Genomic DNA, 18,641 nt, shown 5'->3' on the forward strand with positions numbered 1-18,641 from the left:
CACAGGATTTGATGAGTTGTTACTTTTGATTTCTTCAGATTTCTTTTACTTCTTTGCTGTTGATACAAGGTTGTTTGCACACCAATGCTTTATTTCATTTACTGGTTGAGAATTCACCTTTTCATTGTCTTTGAAGGCATTTTTGTTTGCTCCTTTATCAGGTGATTTACAAAGAAAGATAAGCAGAAGACAGTTAGCTATTACTGGAGACTTTCCAGTACCTCCACACTCGAGAGGAACGGAGATGTTTTGATGCTTTCTGTTCTCTACTGCACTGGCTTGACCTTGTCAGGAGCAAATCAGAACATTGTTGTCAAGCACTTTTCCTGAAATTAGGAACCCATCGGTCATTTGTTTTAATTCACTCACAGGATGTGGGTATTGCTAACTGGGCCAGCATTTATTATCCATCCCCATTTGCCATTCGGAAGTTGGTAGTCAGCTGCTCTCTTGAACCATTGCAGCCCATTTGATGTAGGTAGACCCAGTAGGGAGGAAGTACCAGGATTTTGATCCAGCAGCAGTGAAGTAATGGCGATATGTTTGAGTGGCTTGGAGGGGAACTTGAAGGTGGTAGTGTTCCCATATATCTGCAGCCCTTGTCCTTCTAGATGTAATGATTGTGGGTTTAGGAGGTGCTCTCTAAGGAACTTGTGTATATAACTGTATGCAACAGTATATATAACTCAGTGTGCTTTAGCAAACTTGAAACTGCATAAAAACATAAAACTGCAGCCAACTCTTTACATTTTCCTAGTTAAAAGCTATATATGCTTTCTTTAGTCCTCCACACAAAAATAAATGAAATAAAAATATGTGGACTTTACAATATTAAGCGCCACTAAATCTGATTGTGTCACACTGGCTTGGGTTGGGATAAGGCAGAGAATCTTAGGTGTCCTGGAGTGCAGACCTCTAATCTCCAGTGCCGTCAAATTCTTTGTAGCAACGTTCATATAACTCATGTAACTGCTACCAGATTGCTATCATACAATAAACCAGTGCTGCTGTCTGTTTTGTTAAGATTCATTAGCACTTGGTCCTCTGTCATCATAACCCAAATAGACTTCTGGACCTGGCTGGGTAACGAGGAGTATATGAAAATTAACACCATGTCCAATCGGACCAGGAAACTACAATTGTGTCCTATGGCCAATTTTAATAAGACTTTTGTCTGTTTAGGAGGAGGTGGCAACGGAGTGGTATTTTTTTAAAAAATTCATTCAGAGAATATGGGGTTTGCTGACTGCCCCAGGATTTATTACCCGTCCCTGGTTGCCCTTGAGAAGGTGGTGATGAGCTGCTTTTTTGAAGTTCTGCAATCCACTGGGAGTAGGTAGACCCATAATGCTGTTAGTGAGACTGTAAGTTGATGGAAAACTCCAGAAACATTTCAATATCAACCTGTATGTGTCATTCCTATTATCTCTACATTAATATCCACTCCCAGGGCATTTTGTGACATCAAATCTAAACAAATGAAATTTCCTTTTGTGTTAACAATTTACTCTAGACTTGATCTTCATGCAGGCTCAGTTCCAAAAAGTGGCTGGTGTGAGAAACCAGCTCTGAAACCAGCCTGTTAACTGCCAAGTCTTGCAGACACTGCAACTGACAAGCTATATTTGCTGTAGTGAAACCATTTGAGAGTAGCCTTCCATTATTTTGTTTATGACCTATATTAAAACATATATTAATTATCCTCCCAAACAGAATTCACAAGGTGATGATATAGTCAAACTATCTTATCATTGTGCCCGGTTCCTCCAAACACATGGCAAAGCACTTAGTAGATCAGCAACGGTGTCAGTTTAAACTAGTTGAGATCAATTTCTGAAATGAACAGTCTGAGAAATAAATACAAGAGCCATTAATGTCAATTTGGCCAACTGTCCTTGTGCAGTACTTTCTTGTTATCATACTGAAACTACAGCGAGGCATAAAAGAAAATGAATTGTTCATTTTAACAGAAATTGAGCACTGTAAAAATACTAATAGAGTGCTTTGAATAAGCTGGTAAACACATAACATTTCAGCTTTTAATTTTTCACCTTTGCGAAGTGCTAATGGTTGATGAACACATAGCACTGACAAATTCACATCAATTTGCAAAGAAGTAATTATCTGCTGGCTTTAATTTTTATATATATTTGGGTCATTTAGATATCTAACAGACAGGGAATGGGCACAGTAACAGCTTGTACCCATGTATCATCTTCAAGTTACTAAATGACTTAACAAAAATGGAAAAAAAAAAGTTGGAGACTGAGAAATAGAGATAAAAAGATTAGGAAGTTGACTGAATAGAAAATCAAAAAAATAGCTGTCGAGAAGATATTTGAAGAAGAAGTAGGAAGATGGAAAGAATCATAGAATAGAACCCTGACAGTGTGGAAACAGGTCCTTTGGCCCAACAAGCCCTCGGAGCATCCCACCCAGACCCATCCCCCTAATCTACACATCCCTGAACACTATGGGCAAATTAGCATGGCCAATCCACCTAGTCTGCACATCTTTGGACTGTGGGAGGAAACTGGAGCAAACCCACGCAGAATGTGCGAACTCCACAGAGACAGTCACCCGTGGGTGGAATCAAACCTGGGTCCCTGGCGCTGTGAAGCTGCAGTGCTAACCACTGAGCCACCGTGCCACTCTTAAGGCATGGGGATGAAAAAATGAAATTGAATGGAATGCAAAGGGAAATGCAAATGATGTGCATTGAAATAGTAAGAAGATAGGCATATCTGCTTCACTACATCACAATGGTACTGTTCAACCATCCATGCTAAGATCACAAGACTGGTCTCGCCATAATGCTTCCCTTATGTTATCCTTTCAAATAGGCAAATACCACATGATTGAAGGGTTGAATCAGTTAATCTTCAGCCATATTGTAAATGTAAATGGGACTTACTGTGTGATAGTACACAGATGGCAGAACCTTTGACAAGTTGAGATTTATGAAAAGTATAGTTCCAATGACCAGAAAAGACTAATGAAACTGGAAATGATAAGGCACGGTAAGCATTTGAGTGATGGTTAGAATGACAGTAAGAGCTTGGAAATCTTACACGAGAGTAGGAACCCATATCTAGTGCATCGGGAACTTCTTTTGGTTGCTGTGCATTATAGCATGGTCACACACTATACTTTCTTTCTGTATTAATTTTATTAAATTCATGCTTGTACCCAGCCAAATCCTTGCAATGATTTCTTTAGTTTATTTGTAAACCTTCTCAGCCTTTACATTACTTTACAGCTAGCTTTTATTTTTGTCCCGTTTCCCCCATATCCAAGATGGAAAACTTTTCTCAATCAAATATTTTGGAGTAAGTGTGAACAAGAATTTTACTGGATCTGTTCTGGAACGTACTTCAACAACATGCCTCAAGCCTAATTTCAGAAACGCATCACTCTTTATTGTGCTATTCTGACATTTTCCAATTCCCAGGTAAAATGTAATTCAGTGGTAACTTTGTAATGACTGAAAGTGAATTCTGGATCTGTATCTGTGGCTTCCTGAGCAATGTTTACCGAATTTGATGATGCTGAATATGCCAGATGTTATCAGTCAACATGACAAATGGATAACAGGGGTCAGGATTCAGGTCAAGCAATCATTGGTTTACTTGTGCAATCAAGAAGAGCCAGTATTATCGTCATAGAGTGTAAAACTAATTCTGTGGGTCACAGAGACCTCCAAGCTTTATACAAAACATTACCGACGCACATATTAAAGTTGCTATGTTTCTTTGTGCATGTGTTTGACATTATCTTTTGTTTTCCCTCAGTTTTCACAGGCCATGTCTGTATTTCACTCAAGTTTGGCTCTATCTTGTTGATAGTGTGGCTCTCTGCACTCCTAGCCTGCCTGTGTACATCTGTGGTTCCCATTTACATCTACAAAATGGCTGAAGATTTAACCCTTAACTGATTCAACCCTTCAATCATGTGGTATTTGCCTATTTGAAAGAATAACATAAAGGAAGCATTGTGGCAAGACAGGTCTTGTGATTTTCAAATTGATGGTTGAACAGCAGCATTGTGATGTTATGAAACAGATCTGACTAGCTTCTTGATTACATAGTGTGGAGCTGGATGAACACAGCAGGCCAGGCAGCATCAGAGGAGCAGGAAAGCCGATGTTTTGGGTTGGGACCCTTCTTCAGAAATGGGGTGGGGGAAAGGATCTCTGAAATAAATAGAGAGAGGAGGGGTGGTGCTGGGGAAGGTAGGTGGGATGGTGATAGGTGAAGGCAGGTAGGGAGTGGTGGGGATTGGTCAGTGAGGTGGGAGGAGCAGATAGATGGGAGAGAAGATGGACAGGTTGTGTCAGGTCAAGGAGGCGGGGATGAGAGGGAGATAGGTAGGAGAGAAGACAGACAGGTCAAGGAGGCGGGGATGAGAGGAGCTGGGGAAGGTAGTTGGAATGGCGATTAGAGAGCGCAGGTAGGCAGTGGTGGGGATTGGTCAGTGAGTTGGTATCTTCTTGATTGTGGAAAGGTGGAGAGAAGCATAGAAACAAGGAAAAAATAACTGAACAGTGACAAAAAGGAAAAATGCACGCATACATGAAAGATCAATAACATAAAAGCCACAGTAGAGTTATGGTATTTCCCAACATGCTGCTTAGTCCTGCACAAGCCAGGTATTTCAAATATAGAGTAGTTCCTTCTCTACTCGCCATACTTATCTCAGCCATTACAGGCTCAGACCAACTGAAAAAACTGCACCACATGAAGAACAGATGGTTTCACTTTTAAATTACGCTGCAACCTTTCGTGTAGGAACACATTATACATTATAGAAAGTACTATTTAAAATCAAAACGTTGCATTTAACAACGAGTAAGGTATGTGCATACAGATGGCTTCAGTCCTTGGTTAATATTCACAGCGTAACATTTAGGTGAAATCATTAATTTCCTTGTTGGAAACGTTTCTTCAGATAGTCTGTTTGTTTGTAACTGCCAAGATGATTTCAAGACAATTGAAAATAATTTTCTCACACAGTGTGACCAAAAGTGATATAAAAGGTAGGCCACAAAATATATGATTATTGAACAATGTTTTGTCCTCTAAAATGTCAAATTAGCATGATACAAATAACTGATCTTTCAAGATTGAACACTGCTTCATCGCTTGCACCTGAAATCACTTGCAGAAAGAGCATAGAAGAGAAAACATATCAATGGTTTGTACTCAATATTTTTTAAGGGAAATATTCCATGATATTATTTAGCAACTGTATCCTATGGACCATTTTGTCAGATTATTAAACAAAGAAATACTGTGGGAATATATATCAAATTTTAAATGGATTTACTTGGTTGAAATGATTGAGAAGATTGCAGATGTTTTCAAACTTGCGACTTTAAAAATGCAATATTTTATGAAATACAATACATAAGACAAGCTATCACGCTGGTCACCTGTTACAAGATGTGCAATTTGTGTCACTCCTATTTGTCACATATTTATTCCCTCGTAATCCAACACAAATCTAGTGAGTAATGCACCTGACCAGTTTCACTCTTCCGATGACACCACTCTCAGTATTACACATATCATCCAGAAAATGGATTTGCAAATCACAATGTCTTAAGAAAACCCTTTACAATTGATTGAGACTGAAGTTTAAAAGGAAAGCAAGTGTAAAATCATATTTTGAAAGTATTGACAAGAAATGCAACAATATAGTACAGCCTAAGTTTCCAGCAGTGTTGTTTCTGGATAATTGAGAAGCATTATGTTTTGCATAATATTAATCATTGTATTATTCAAAAAAAAACAAACTTCAATGTAATGCATTCTCCAATTTCCTCTTAGGTCAACCCAGATCAAGACATACTCCTGGGATAATGCACAGGTTATTCTGGTTGGCAATAAATGTGACATGGAAGATGAAAGGATAGTATCTGTGGAGAGAGGGAAGCAGTTGGCAGATCAACTTGGTATGTTTGGCCAATGTGAATTGTCATGTTTACCTGATACTTATTGCATTTTGTTGCTTACATATTGTTACAAGTTCAGATCTATTGAACATACTCTGTCTTGACCAGTATCAATAATCTCCGTAAGTGATCTAGGCACCTATTTGATTTACAATGCCTATGTGATATGATCATCTAGAGACCAGAACTGTATCTTCCTGTCTTTTGTTCACATACTACTTCATTCCTTCTGAAGATGGTCTGGACATACATCTCATGAGCTGAAGGCAGATATAAATTATTAAACTACCACAGTCAAATAAGCTGACCACACAGAATAGTTTGTTAAACCTAGGATGCCTTACTTCAATTTATCCAATTTGTCACACATAATATAAAGAACTAACTATGTTTCACATAATGTTAGTCTTCTTGTTTAACTTTAGAATCTTCTAACTATTCTCCAGCTTCTTGAACTTCTCTGCCTTTAGTTGTCTGCTAGACTCTGGCTCATTTTGAGATCCATTGGGAAGATCCTAGCTGATTCCCCACTGGTCCAAACTGACTATTCACCATGCTGGGACAGGTAACCTTTGCAATGTTGGTCATTCCTCCTGCAAGAAGCGAAGGGTAACTAACCCAACATGTTAGAAAGTAAGGAGGCATGGGATTCAGTGAAATGTGGCTGTCCAGTAGAAGACAGAGGGTGGTAGTAGATGGAAAGTATTCACCCTAGAGCTCGGTGACCAGTGGTGTTCCGCAGGGATCTGTTCTAGGACCTCTGCTCTTTGTGATCTTTATAAATGACTTGGATGAGGAAGTGGAAGGGTGCGTTAGTAAGTTTGCCGATGACACAAAGGTTGGTGGAGTTGTGGATAGTGTTGTAGGCTGTTGTAGGTTGCAACAGGACATTGACAGGATGCAGAGCTGGGCAAAGAAGTGGCAGATTGAATTCAACCCGGAAAAGTGTGAAGTGATTCATTTTGGAAAGTCAAATTTGAATGCAGAATACAGGCTTAATGGCAGGATTCTTGGCAGTGTGGAGGAACAGAGGGATCTTGGGGTCCACGTCCATAGATCCCTCAAAGTTGATAGAGTTGTCAAGAAGGTGTATGGTGTGTTGGCTTTCATTGGCAGGGGAATTGAGTTTAAGAGCTGCAAGGTTATGCTGCAGCTCTATAAAACCCTGGTTAGACCACACTTGGAATATTGTATTCAGTTCTGGTCGCCTCATTATAGGAAGGATGTGGAAGCTTTAGAGAGGGTGCAGAGGAGAGTTACCAGGATGCTGCCTGGAATAGAGGGCAGGTCTTATGAGGAAAGGTTTTCTCATTGGAGCGAAGAAGGATGAGAGGTGACTTGATAGAGGTGTACAAGATGATGAGAGGCATAGATAGAGTGGATAGCCAGAGACCTTTTCTCAGGGCAGAAATGACTGTTACGAAGGGGTATAATTTTAAGGTGATTGGAGGAAGGAATAGGGGAGATGGCAGAGGTAGGTTCCTTACACAGAGAGTGGTGGGTACATGGAATGCACTGCCAGCAGTGGTAGTGGAGTCAGATACATTAGGGACATTCAAGCGACTCTTGGATAGGCACATGGATGATAGTATAATGTAGGGTATGCAGGGTAGTTTGATCTCAGAGTAGGATAATAGGTGGCACAACATCGTGGGCCGAAGGGCCTGTACTGTGCTGTACTGTTCCATGTTCTATGTTATGGCACAACTTTGCTCCTATCACTGCCTCCTTACCTGCCTTTGTGGCACGGGGAAAATTCAGACCTGGTTGTGAGGTTTTTTTCCTTAATTTGGTAGACAAGCTTAAAAAAACCCATTTGTCAATTGCTGTGGGACCCAATCTTCTTTTTAGTACAGGATGAATCCTTCACCTGGAAGCTGTGCTTCCAGAGCAACATTTTAAAAAATGTTAAAAGCAGCTTTCACTTCCAAATCCAATGTGAAAATTGAGCCAAACGCCTGCAGTGTGACATCTAGATTTTTCAGAATCTAACCATGCCAAGAATTAAATAACTCAGTAATACATTGCTGGAAGTACCCTTATAACTTTTTGTTCTCTGCTCTTATATTATGATGGTAGTTACCAAGATTGGTCTCTCTCCTCTTTAACTCCTTTGGAAACGTAAATCAGCATGTTTCCTCTGAAGTCCTCCAAAGCTGATTGTGCTGGAGTTTGTAAAGTGTGGGTAAGTATCAAATTTCATGGTAAAACCAGAACCTATGCCACTGAAAACCGTACTGTGGTACCAGCCTGGCCCATGCAATTGCAAAATGCAGTCCACTTGGTAACTGATGGTGTGGGAGACATGGAATTGCCAAAATACCAGCAATTCCAGTTTCCAGCCCTGTATCATGGGCACAATTGAATGATTAATCAGAAAATGTCTTCAATGGAATAGGATGACAGACACTGCCACAGGCTCCATTTTTTCCTTTTCTTCTTTATTTAGTCATGGTACACGGGTGTTGCTGGCTGGCCAGCATTTATTACCTGTCCCTAGTTCCCCTTGAGAAGATAATGGTGAGCTGCCGCCTTGAACCGCTGCAGCCCAAGCACCCTAAGTTGATCCACAATGTGCTTAGGGAGGGAATTCCAGGATATTGATCCAGCGACAGTGTGGATTCAGTGCTATATTTCCAAATCAGGATGGTGAGGGGCTTGGAGGGGAACTTGAAGGTGGTGGTCTTACCATGTATTTGCTGCCCTTGTCCTTCTAGATGGAAATGGCCATGGATTTGGAAGGTGCTGATCTTTGGTGATTTGCTACAATGCATCTTGTAGATAGTGCATACTACTGCTACTGAGCATAGGTGGTGAAGGGAGCGGATATTTGTTCATGTGGTGCCAATCAAGCGGGCTGCTTTGTCCTGGATGGTGTCAAGTTTCTTGAGTGTTGTTGGGGCTGCACTCCTCCAGGCAAGTGGGGAGTGTTCCATCACACTCCTGACTTGTGCCTTGTAGATGATGAACGATGAACAGATTTTAGGGAGTCGGGGGCGAGTTACTGCAGTATTCTAGCCTCTGACTTGCTCTTATAGCCACTGTGTTTACATGACAAGTCCAGTTTCCCCGTAAGTCTGTAAACCCCATCTCACTCAGACCAAACTCTGATAATTCCCTAAAATAGGACATAGTAACAGGCCCTTTGGCCCATCATATCTGTGCCAACTATGATTCCATTCTAAACTAATCCCATCTACTTGCACAAGGTCAATATCCCTCTATTCCCTGCCTCTTCATGTGTCTGTCTGAATGCATCTTAAACTTTATTAGTGTATCTGCTTCTCCCATCTCCCCTGGCAGTGCATTCCACACTCTGTGTAAAGAATTTCCTTGCACATCTCCCTTAAACTTCGCCCTCCCCCACACCTTAAACATCTGTCCCCTAGTATTTGACATTCCCAACCTGGGAAAAAGACTCTGACTGTCCACCCTATCCATGCCTTCCGTAATTTTATACACTTCTATCAGATTGCCCTTCAGTCTCCAACGCTCTAGATAAAACAATCCAAGTGTATCCAACCTCTCCTTATAGCTAATACACTCCAATCCAGACAACATCCTGCATACTCCTAACTAAAGTCTTATACAGCTGCAACATGACCTGCCAACTTCTATCCTCAAAGCCCTGATGCCTTCTTTACCACCTTATCCACTTGTGTTGCCATTTTCAGGGAGCTGTGGACTTACACTCCAAGATCCCTCTGCATATCAATGCTCCTAAGGATCCGACCATTAACTGTGTGCTTTCCTCTTGCATATGACCTCTCAAAATGCATCACCTCACACTTGCCCTGATTAACTCGATCTGCCATTTCTCTGTCCAACTCTCCAACAGATCTGTATCCTGCTGCATTGTGTGACAGCTTCCTCACTGCTCACAACTCCACCAACTGCCATGTCATCTACATTTTGATCTAGGTCATTTATAAATATTAAAAACAACAATAAGCACTGATTCTTGTTAAACACCACTGGTCACGGACCTCCGGTCAGTCAAACACCCCTCCATCCCTCTGTGTCCTGTGACCAAACCAATTTTGTATCCCATTTGCCAACTTACCGTGGATCTCATGTGACTTAATCTTTTGGACCAGCCTACTGTGAGGGACCATGTTAGATGCTGTAGTAAAGTCTTACCCTCGTCAGTCATTGTCGTCACTTCCTCAAAATTCTCAAACTAATTTGTGAAACAAGACCTTCCCCACATAAAGCCATGCTGACTATCCCTAATAAGTCTGTTCTTTTCCAAATGCGTGTAAATCCTGTCCCTAAGAATCTTCTCCAGTAATTTCCCTACCACCGATGTAAGGCTCACTGGCCTATAACTTCCTGGATAATTCCTGTTGCTCTTCTTAAACAAAGGAACAACTTCGGCTATTGTCAAGTCCTCTGGGACCTTGCCTGTTGTTAAAGAAGATACAAAGATCTCTATCAAGGCCCCGAAATCTCCTCCCTTGCTTTCTTCAGTATCCTGGGATAGATCCTATCAGGCCCTGGGGACTTATCTACGTTAATGTTTTTCAAGACACCCAACACATCCTCCTTAATATAGACATGCCCTAGAATATCAATATACCCATCCTTTATCTTCCCATCATCCACGTCCTTCTCCTTAGTGAATACTGATGCAAAGTACTCATTAAGGATCTCATCTACTTCCTCTGGCTCCATGCATATATTTCCTCCTTTGTCCTTGAATGGACCTACCCTTTCCCTAATTACCCTCTTGCTGTTAATATACATATAAAATGCCTTGGGATTCTCCTTAATCCTACTTGCCAAGAACATTTCATACACCCTTCTAGCCTTCCTGATTTCTTGTTTAATTTCTTTCTGCTTCCTTTATATTCCTCAGGGGCCTTGGTAGATTTCAGTTTCCTAAACCTTACATATATTTCCTTTTCATTTTTGACTAAACTTTCAATATCTTTTTCATCCAAGGTTCCTGAAACTTTCCATTCTGATCTTACATCCTCACTGGGACACGCCGGCCTGAACTCTAATCAACTGGCCTTTAAAAGATTCAGATGTAGATTTCCCCTCAAGCAGCTGCCTCCAATATAATTTCCCAAGTTCCTGCCTAATACTGTTCTAATTAGCTTTTGCCTAATTTAGCACTTTCACCTGAGGACCAGTCTTATCCATAACTATCGGAAAACTTACGGAATTATGATCACCATTCCCAAATGCAACCTCACAAACTTCGATCATTTGGTCAAGCTCATTCCCCAATACAAGATCTGGTACAGCCCTTTCCTGAGTATGAGTATCCGCACATTGTCTCAAGAAACCCTTGCGGAAGTAATTTGTTATTCATTTTATTCATTCATGGGATGAAAGCGTCGCTGGCTAGGCAGCATTTATTGCCCATCCCTAATTGCCCAGAGGGCAGTTCAGAGTCACCCACATTGCTGTGGGTCAGGAGTCACATGTAGGCCAGACCAGGTAAGGAAGGCAGTTTCCTTCCTTAAAGACATTAGTGAACCAGATGGGTTTTTTCAACAATTGACAATGGATTCATGGTCATCATTAGATTCCTAATTCCAGATATTTATTGAATTCAAATTCCATCATCTGCCATGGCAGGATTTGAACCCAGTTCCCAGGACATTATCTGGGCCTCTGGATTATCAGTCCAGCGATAATACCACTAGGCCGTCACCTTCCTGATGCTGCCCCATCTAAGCCCCTGGCACTAGGAAAATTACTGGTCATGTCAGTAACGGCTTGTGAATCCTGTGTGCTGCCAACCTAATCTCTAATAAAGTCACATTTAATCACTGAAGGTTACATTTCATACAAAACCATTACTATTTGCTTCCTTCCTGGTATTGCCAACGGGCTTCCTCCTCAGCACCAGAATAATTTGGTCAAAGTCAATATTGAGGAAGTTAAAATCACCCACTACAACAACTTTGTTGTTTATATATCTTTCCATGATCTGGTTGTTCATATATCTTTCCATGATCTGGTTGTTCCTGTATGTGCCACTGACAATTTTTTATTCATAAGTTTTACCCGTATTGCCTCACTGGATAAGCCCTCCAAGATGTCCTCTTTAAGTACTGCTGTGACATTCCCCTTAATCAGTAATGCAACTCCCCCACTGCTTTTACACCTCTCTCTATCACACCTGAATTTTCTAAACCTGGAACATTGAATGCCAGTCCTGCCCTTCTCTCAACCAAATTTCTGGTAATGTCTACCACATCATAGCCCCATGTACTAATCCAGGCTCTAAGATCATCTGCCTTACCTGTCATACACCTTGCATTAACATAAGTACAGTTTCAGACTGCTGGTCCCGCTATGTTCATTAACTTGGCCCTGCCTATGTTGTTAGTACCAATACGGACCATGACCTCTGGCTGCTCACCCTCCCCTTTCAGAATATCCTATGGCTGCTCAGAGATATCCCTGATCCTGGCACAAAGGAGGCAACACATCATCCAGGAGTCTTGCTTGTGGCCACAGAAATGCCTACTGTGCTCCTGGTTATAGAGTCACTACTGCTCACCTACACTTTGACACTTTCTGCTGTACAAATGTGCCAGTCATGGTATCCCTGATCTGGCTGCTGCTCCTTTCTCCTGTGCTGCCATCCTTTCCAACAGTATCCACACAGTGTACATATTTGAGAGGGGAATGGCCATAGGGGACTGCTGTACTGTCTGCACACATCTTCCTGGTGGTTACCCAGCACTTCTCTGCCTGTGTAGCCCTTACTGGTGGTGTGACCAGCTTGCTAAATGTGCTATCCACGATGCTGTCAGCATCATGGATGCTCTATTGTGAGTCCATCTGCAGCTCAAGCCACTCCCTGCTGCATATCAGGAGCTACAGCTGAACACACTTCCTGCATACATACTCACCATGGATACGTGAAGTGTCCCTGATTTCCCATATATTACAAAAGGAGCATTCCATGGGACTCTGTCCTCCTGCCGTTGTGATCCTTACCGACCACAAACAATAAAGAAGGAACTGATTGCACTGCCTGATCCACTAGTGACCAAAATCTGCTTTCTCACCCTTGCTGTCCATACCTAACAAACTAGAAACCACAAAAATAAGTACTTTACACTCTATCTCCCTCCAGCCACTGCTCACCACATTTCATTACTCACTTTGGGGTCCTAAATGACCTTAACAAAATGCTGAGTAAGTGTCCATGGGCAGAATTTATTGTTAGTCAAGGAAACAGGGAAGAGGGCTGTTGACCCAATTGGGAAGCTCAATATCACCTTCCCGAGATTGGGATGGAAGCACCAAATTATTCTGGTGCTGAGGAGGAAGCCCATTGGCAATACCAGGAAGGAAGCAAATAGTAATGGTTTTGTATGAAATGTAACCTTCAGTGACTAAATGTGACTTTATTAGAGATTAGGTTGGCAGCACACAGGATTCACGAGCCAGTAATTTTCCTGGACGACAGGCAAGTCAGCCCTTAAGGTGGCAAGGTGGAGAGATCTGTCACCACTCAAATTCATTTTGGAAGAGAATAAAAATATTGCAGAGAAGGGCTAACATGGGAGAGGACTTGTTGAGAGACACTGAGGCAAGGTTGATTATGATTCTGAGGAAGACCAGGATGAACCCCAAGACCAGGATGAGTGTCATTAGGTCACAAGCTCAAAGTACTTGATGAAGGCCAGGTCTCCATTGGAAAGGAAATCTTTGTGACAGTTCTGCCCTCTTGTTACTGAACTTCTCAGTATGGTTCTCATCTATTCAGTGCTGCTATGCCTGAGAAAGGAGTAATGGTGCTGAGGAAGGATGGAGTGGGTTTAATGAAGTGTGGCCAGAAGGGGTGCCACCTGTGGCAGGATGTGACATTGAAGGAAGTCAGGATGTCAATGAACCACTCCATCCTTGCCACCCAAATTAGAATTGTCAATATTCTATCTTTATAAATATTCCCTTACAAGTTATTAAGCAGGTGAATTGTACTGTTAGCCATATTCCAACAGCAAATCTATCCACCCATACATAAATAAAATGATAAGATTATTTAATCACATTCTAAAATATACTATAAAACAATATTTAACACCAGTTCAAACACCAGGTACCTACGTGGTCCTTTGGTTTTATTGACACTACCCTTGTTCTCACCCGGGTAATGTGGAGGAAACTGTCAACTCTCTTCCTTTATTGGACCTCCTTGGCATCTAAGATTCTTCAGGAAGAAGATCAGTATTTCAACTCTCAAGGTAAATGTGTTCATCCTAGTGGAAATTTGAAACAGTCTTTCTGATTCAGTTCCTTGATAATTTTAACCATACTTTACCTGAAAGCCAGTAATCTTCACAAATACTCCATCTATGACTAAGATAATAATCTACAAGTGCAACTTTCCTTACAGTGTGAGTGCATGTAAAGCTATTTCGAATTAGCGAGACCTGTGCTTTTGTGCTTCCTTCCTCCTTCATTACTTCAATTCTTAGAACAACATACTTTGCCAGTTTTTCAAAGCTATCGCCTTATTTTTTTTTCACTTGCAGGAGAAGTTGGCCCAGAAAGCCTGAAAATCTGGAACAGTTAATGGTTAACCTACCTGGAGAAGAAGTTATGAAGATCCAGGGTGGCATATCACTGGGACTAAGAACTAAGAGCTTGCAAGTGGCAGCTGTAGGCTTTCCTGGACCATAAGCAGCTTCGTGATCTTTCATCTCAGGGAAAAAAATAAATTACAAGAAACTTCATTGTGCACTTTAAGTGCTATTGAGTACACCAGACATTAGCTGCCTCGCCTTATGTTATTTTTGAGACAACACTCAAGAGGATGCTTCTGAGGGAGAGATGGAAAGATGGAGAGACCCTTCAAACTGTGCAAACTTTACTGCATGCTCATTGCCACATTATTGGCCTTACTTTCACCACTTGGGAGGAAACAGCTCCTGCCAACGAGTGAGATATGGGCCACAAAGAACGTGCAGAGAAACCAGGAATGGAAGTAGTCTTCAATGTTGCTGAGAGGAGACTCTGTAGGCATCACCCCCTGCTGGAAGAATCTGCTAGCTCTTCATATGACCTCTCCAATCAGCACCCGAGGGTGTCTACCCATGTAGATGAAACTTGTTGCAATAGTATCCATGAAGCAGCAGTGGCCAGGCAGCTTTCAGTGGCTCCAAGACCTGCCACGTTCCTCCCAAGAAGCTCTTGTTCCCAGAGTATGGCCTAAATCCTGTAGGGATTTTGGCACCACGTACTGCCGGAGAGCTAGAATAGGTTAAAGGACAGCACATGGATTGATTAAAGGATGGACAGAGTTAAGAAAGAAAGACATTACCTAAAATGTTGCTCCCATTTGAAGCCTATTGTAATATAATAGTTTGTGGTGATAATTCTGTCTGACCACATGTAGATTTTAGAATGATAAAGAGCAAGCTAATGAGGGTGTGTGGAAACTGACACAGGACTAGTATCAATAGATGTGAAACTGGAAAAGCACAGCAGCTCAGACAGCATTCAGGCCGAAACATTGACTTTCCTGCTTCTCAGATGCTGTCTGACCTGCTGTGCTTTACCAGCTTCACATCTATTGGCTCTGGCTTTCAGCATCTTCAGTCCCTACTGTCTCCTGGCACAGGACTATTTTCCAGAAATGGGTGGAATAATTATATATAATTAAAGAGAAATAACGCCCACGATTTACATGTGGTTAATAAACAATGAGACCAGAAGCAATTTGAGATTGAAGAGGCGATGGGATATAACAAAAAGAGTTGGATAAGGAGCAAAGGAAACAAGGAAGGAGAATAAGGAGAGAATCTCAAATCATATTAAATAAAGCAGTAAAGTATATCGTACAAATGTTAGTAAAAGAGATTATTTAAATTTCAAGCGGAAGTCAGAAGGAGAGAACAGTGAGTCAGTAAAAGATAAATTGGCAGAGTAATTGTAAATGTTTTGTCTGCTTGTGGTTTTAGAAGTATTTAGACTCCCAAAGGAATGCCTTGTTTAAATGTTGATCGATAGGCAATTTGGCACAATATTGTGATGGCCAGACAGCGATTAGAGCAGCATAGACTGGAGTTGCCTATTGGGACTATAATGCAGCTAACTCCGTGAGAATCACTTGGAAAATTAGATTTTCCAATGGGCAGTTCTGCTGTATCTGCAAGATAGAATAAGTCTAGAATTTAGCAGCTTCTGCATAACGTAAGTCAATAACTACTCAGGAAAAGTTAGAGAATGAAAAACCTGAATCTTACGTTTTTTGACTAAATGCCAATTGCATCAGGTTTTTTTTAGAGGGTTGTTTGCAAATCTCTTACTGTATCATGCCAAACTCACTTCATTAACTGCTTATCCAGCCTTATGATGACTCTCTCGTCTCTTCTATCCCTATCTTATCACATGCCCATTCCCAGAACTCGCTATTCAGCAGTTTCCACCGAAAGATGGGCATCTCTGGAGCCTGCACCACATTTAAAAGGATGAATACTGGCATTCCAAAGCTGTTTGGTTCAGTGATGGATTGTCATTCTGAAGATGTTGGCGAAGAGGAAGGTGGTACCATGATGCTCTAACAGGGACCTGGGGGTCCATGTGGAGAATAGTGCAAAGGTGAGGAGTACTGTTCACAGAGGACCAGCAGAAAAGGCCATGCCACCAGACCCTGGTAACCTGTTCCAAGGTTGCCAGCCAGATTAATGGCATTTCCACAGTCCAGAGGAATATTCAGCAGTGCCATAAGAAGATCATTGACCTCTGCTACTGCACTCACCTTCAACCAAGGCTCATGCAATACCACTCTCACTACTGCCTGCAGCATCCTCAGTCATTGTACAACTCCCCAGCCTTCCAAACCACTAATGCAGCATTATCTCAGCATTGCTTATTCACTTGCCAGGAATATCTCACCACGTTTCAATCACCTGCACTAGCACTAACAGCTGTCTCACCCAATAACTCAAACCCTCTCTTTCCCTTATTCCACAAGAATACAGCTCACAATGGAACAGATTGGGCTTGACCAGGTGGAGTGGTACCTGCCAGCATGGCTGCCTTCTCCTCCTCTACCCTGCCCTGCACTGGCATGAGAGCTTGTCCTAGACTTACTGTGCCAGGACCTATGACTTACTGGTGCCTCGATCACTTTTAGGGAGGACTATTTTGCTAAGACAAAGACATGGCTGCACATTCAGTCTGTAAGCTGCTTGCACATGGTGTAGATGTGAGATTCTCTCATGTCGCAGGAGGAGAGAATCTTGTTCCTTGCAGGAAAAGACAGGGACTGCTCCTGCAGGGCTTATTGGAGACATCCATATCTTGCCAACTGATTAAGTCCCATTCTTCATTCCACTGCAGCTCTCACAGTCACCTACCCTGTTGTCCGTATCAATCACTACACACCATTCCAGCCATTGGCCACTGCACCTTGCCTCTCTTTTGTCTTGCGGGTATACCAATGTGATGTCCCGAATCTCCACAGAGAAGCTCTACTAGAAGCCACATCCTTGATTTTGAGGACAAGAGTTATGAACCCTCAGAGAAAGTATCAGCGTGGCTGTCTCCTCCTCCTCTACCCTGCAGTGCACTGGCATGAGAGCTTGTCTTTTCTTACTCTGCCAGGACCTATGACTGACTGATGCCTCAATTGTTTTCAGAGAGGATTACTCTGCTAAGACTGAGACATGGCTGCACATGCAGTCTGTAAGCTGCTGGGTTATGGTGTAGATGTGAGATTGATGTCACACACTTGCGTACAGCAAAATGTGTGCTTCCTAGACTGAGGTCTGCTGACCAGCAAGCTGCCTGGTTATACATCTACACTAACTGACAAGGCAGGAATACTGTGAGCATGCATATGAACAAGTGCTAAGTAAGCAAACAAACAGCCCTGAGATGCCACCTGGTCCAATCCATAAGGTAGGTGCCCATCCATGGGTGCAGAGTGTGCTTGAAGCAGCCTTTCAATGCTTACTTCCTATGCATCCTGCAGCCCTATGCTTCCTAAGTGCCCTGAAAGTGGGTTAGAGAAGTGCCATGATGGCTGTGAGGTGTTGGCAAATGTCAGGTTGCAATCTGCATGGATGAGGGGTTTTTTATGACTGGTGTCCATGGAACATGCCCTCAGAGACAGTTTGACCTTGAGCAACATTAAGGCTTTTTGTGGCCAGCAGTGAGCTGAAGCTGCAAAATACATACCGTAAATTCCATGTCTAAAACGCTCAACATTTAACTTGTTCAGTGTGTATGGTAAAATAGAAAGCTGAATATTAATAGGTGAGTTGCAATGTTAAAAGTGCATTTAATAAGCAATAATCCACCCTAATTGGCAACTCATCACTACTGACTGAGAAATTCACAGCATCACACAGAGAAGCATAATGGTTGCAGCAAATTGCTCCTGATATTGAGATAAGCCTTATCAAAGTTCTCGCATGATTCTGCAACAAATTTCACATTGCCCACTGAGCTCAGTCTCCTTTACAATTCCACCTCCCAGTCTAACTCCAAAATAACAAGAAAAATGAACACCCCTCCCCATTCCCTGCCCTTTCACAACTATACCACCCCTGAGCCGTTCTACTTTCCAGACTCCTAACAAATACTCCCTGACCAGATTTCCCCAGACCCAACACTGCCATTCACTCCAAACTGACCCTGCTGGACCTGACACTCCCACTCTCATACTACCCCCCCAATCCCACGTCCCCACTCCCCCATACTCCCA

At 42.1% G+C, this 18,641-nt stretch overlaps 1 protein-coding gene across 2 annotated transcripts in view; it reads left to right on the top strand.

Annotated features, from left to right (window-relative positions):
- The window catches only part of rab3c (RAB3C, member RAS oncogene family), a 162,924-nt gene that overhangs the window by 135,158 nt on the left and 9,125 nt on the right, over positions 1-18,641 (top strand). For both annotated transcript variants that reach the window (XM_048601837.1, XM_048601827.1), the window contains exon 4: positions 5,829-5,953. In XM_048601837.1, the coding sequence (XP_048457794.1) occupies positions 5,829-5,953 (125 nt within the window). The remainder of the gene's footprint in view (positions 1-5,828; positions 5,954-18,641) is intronic.

Source organism: Rhincodon typus, chromosome 1 (genome assembly GCF_021869965.1).
Source record: "Rhincodon typus isolate 14 chromosome 1, sRhiTyp1.1, whole genome shotgun sequence".
NCBI lineage: Eukaryota > Metazoa > Chordata > Chondrichthyes > Orectolobiformes > Rhincodontidae > Rhincodon > Rhincodon typus.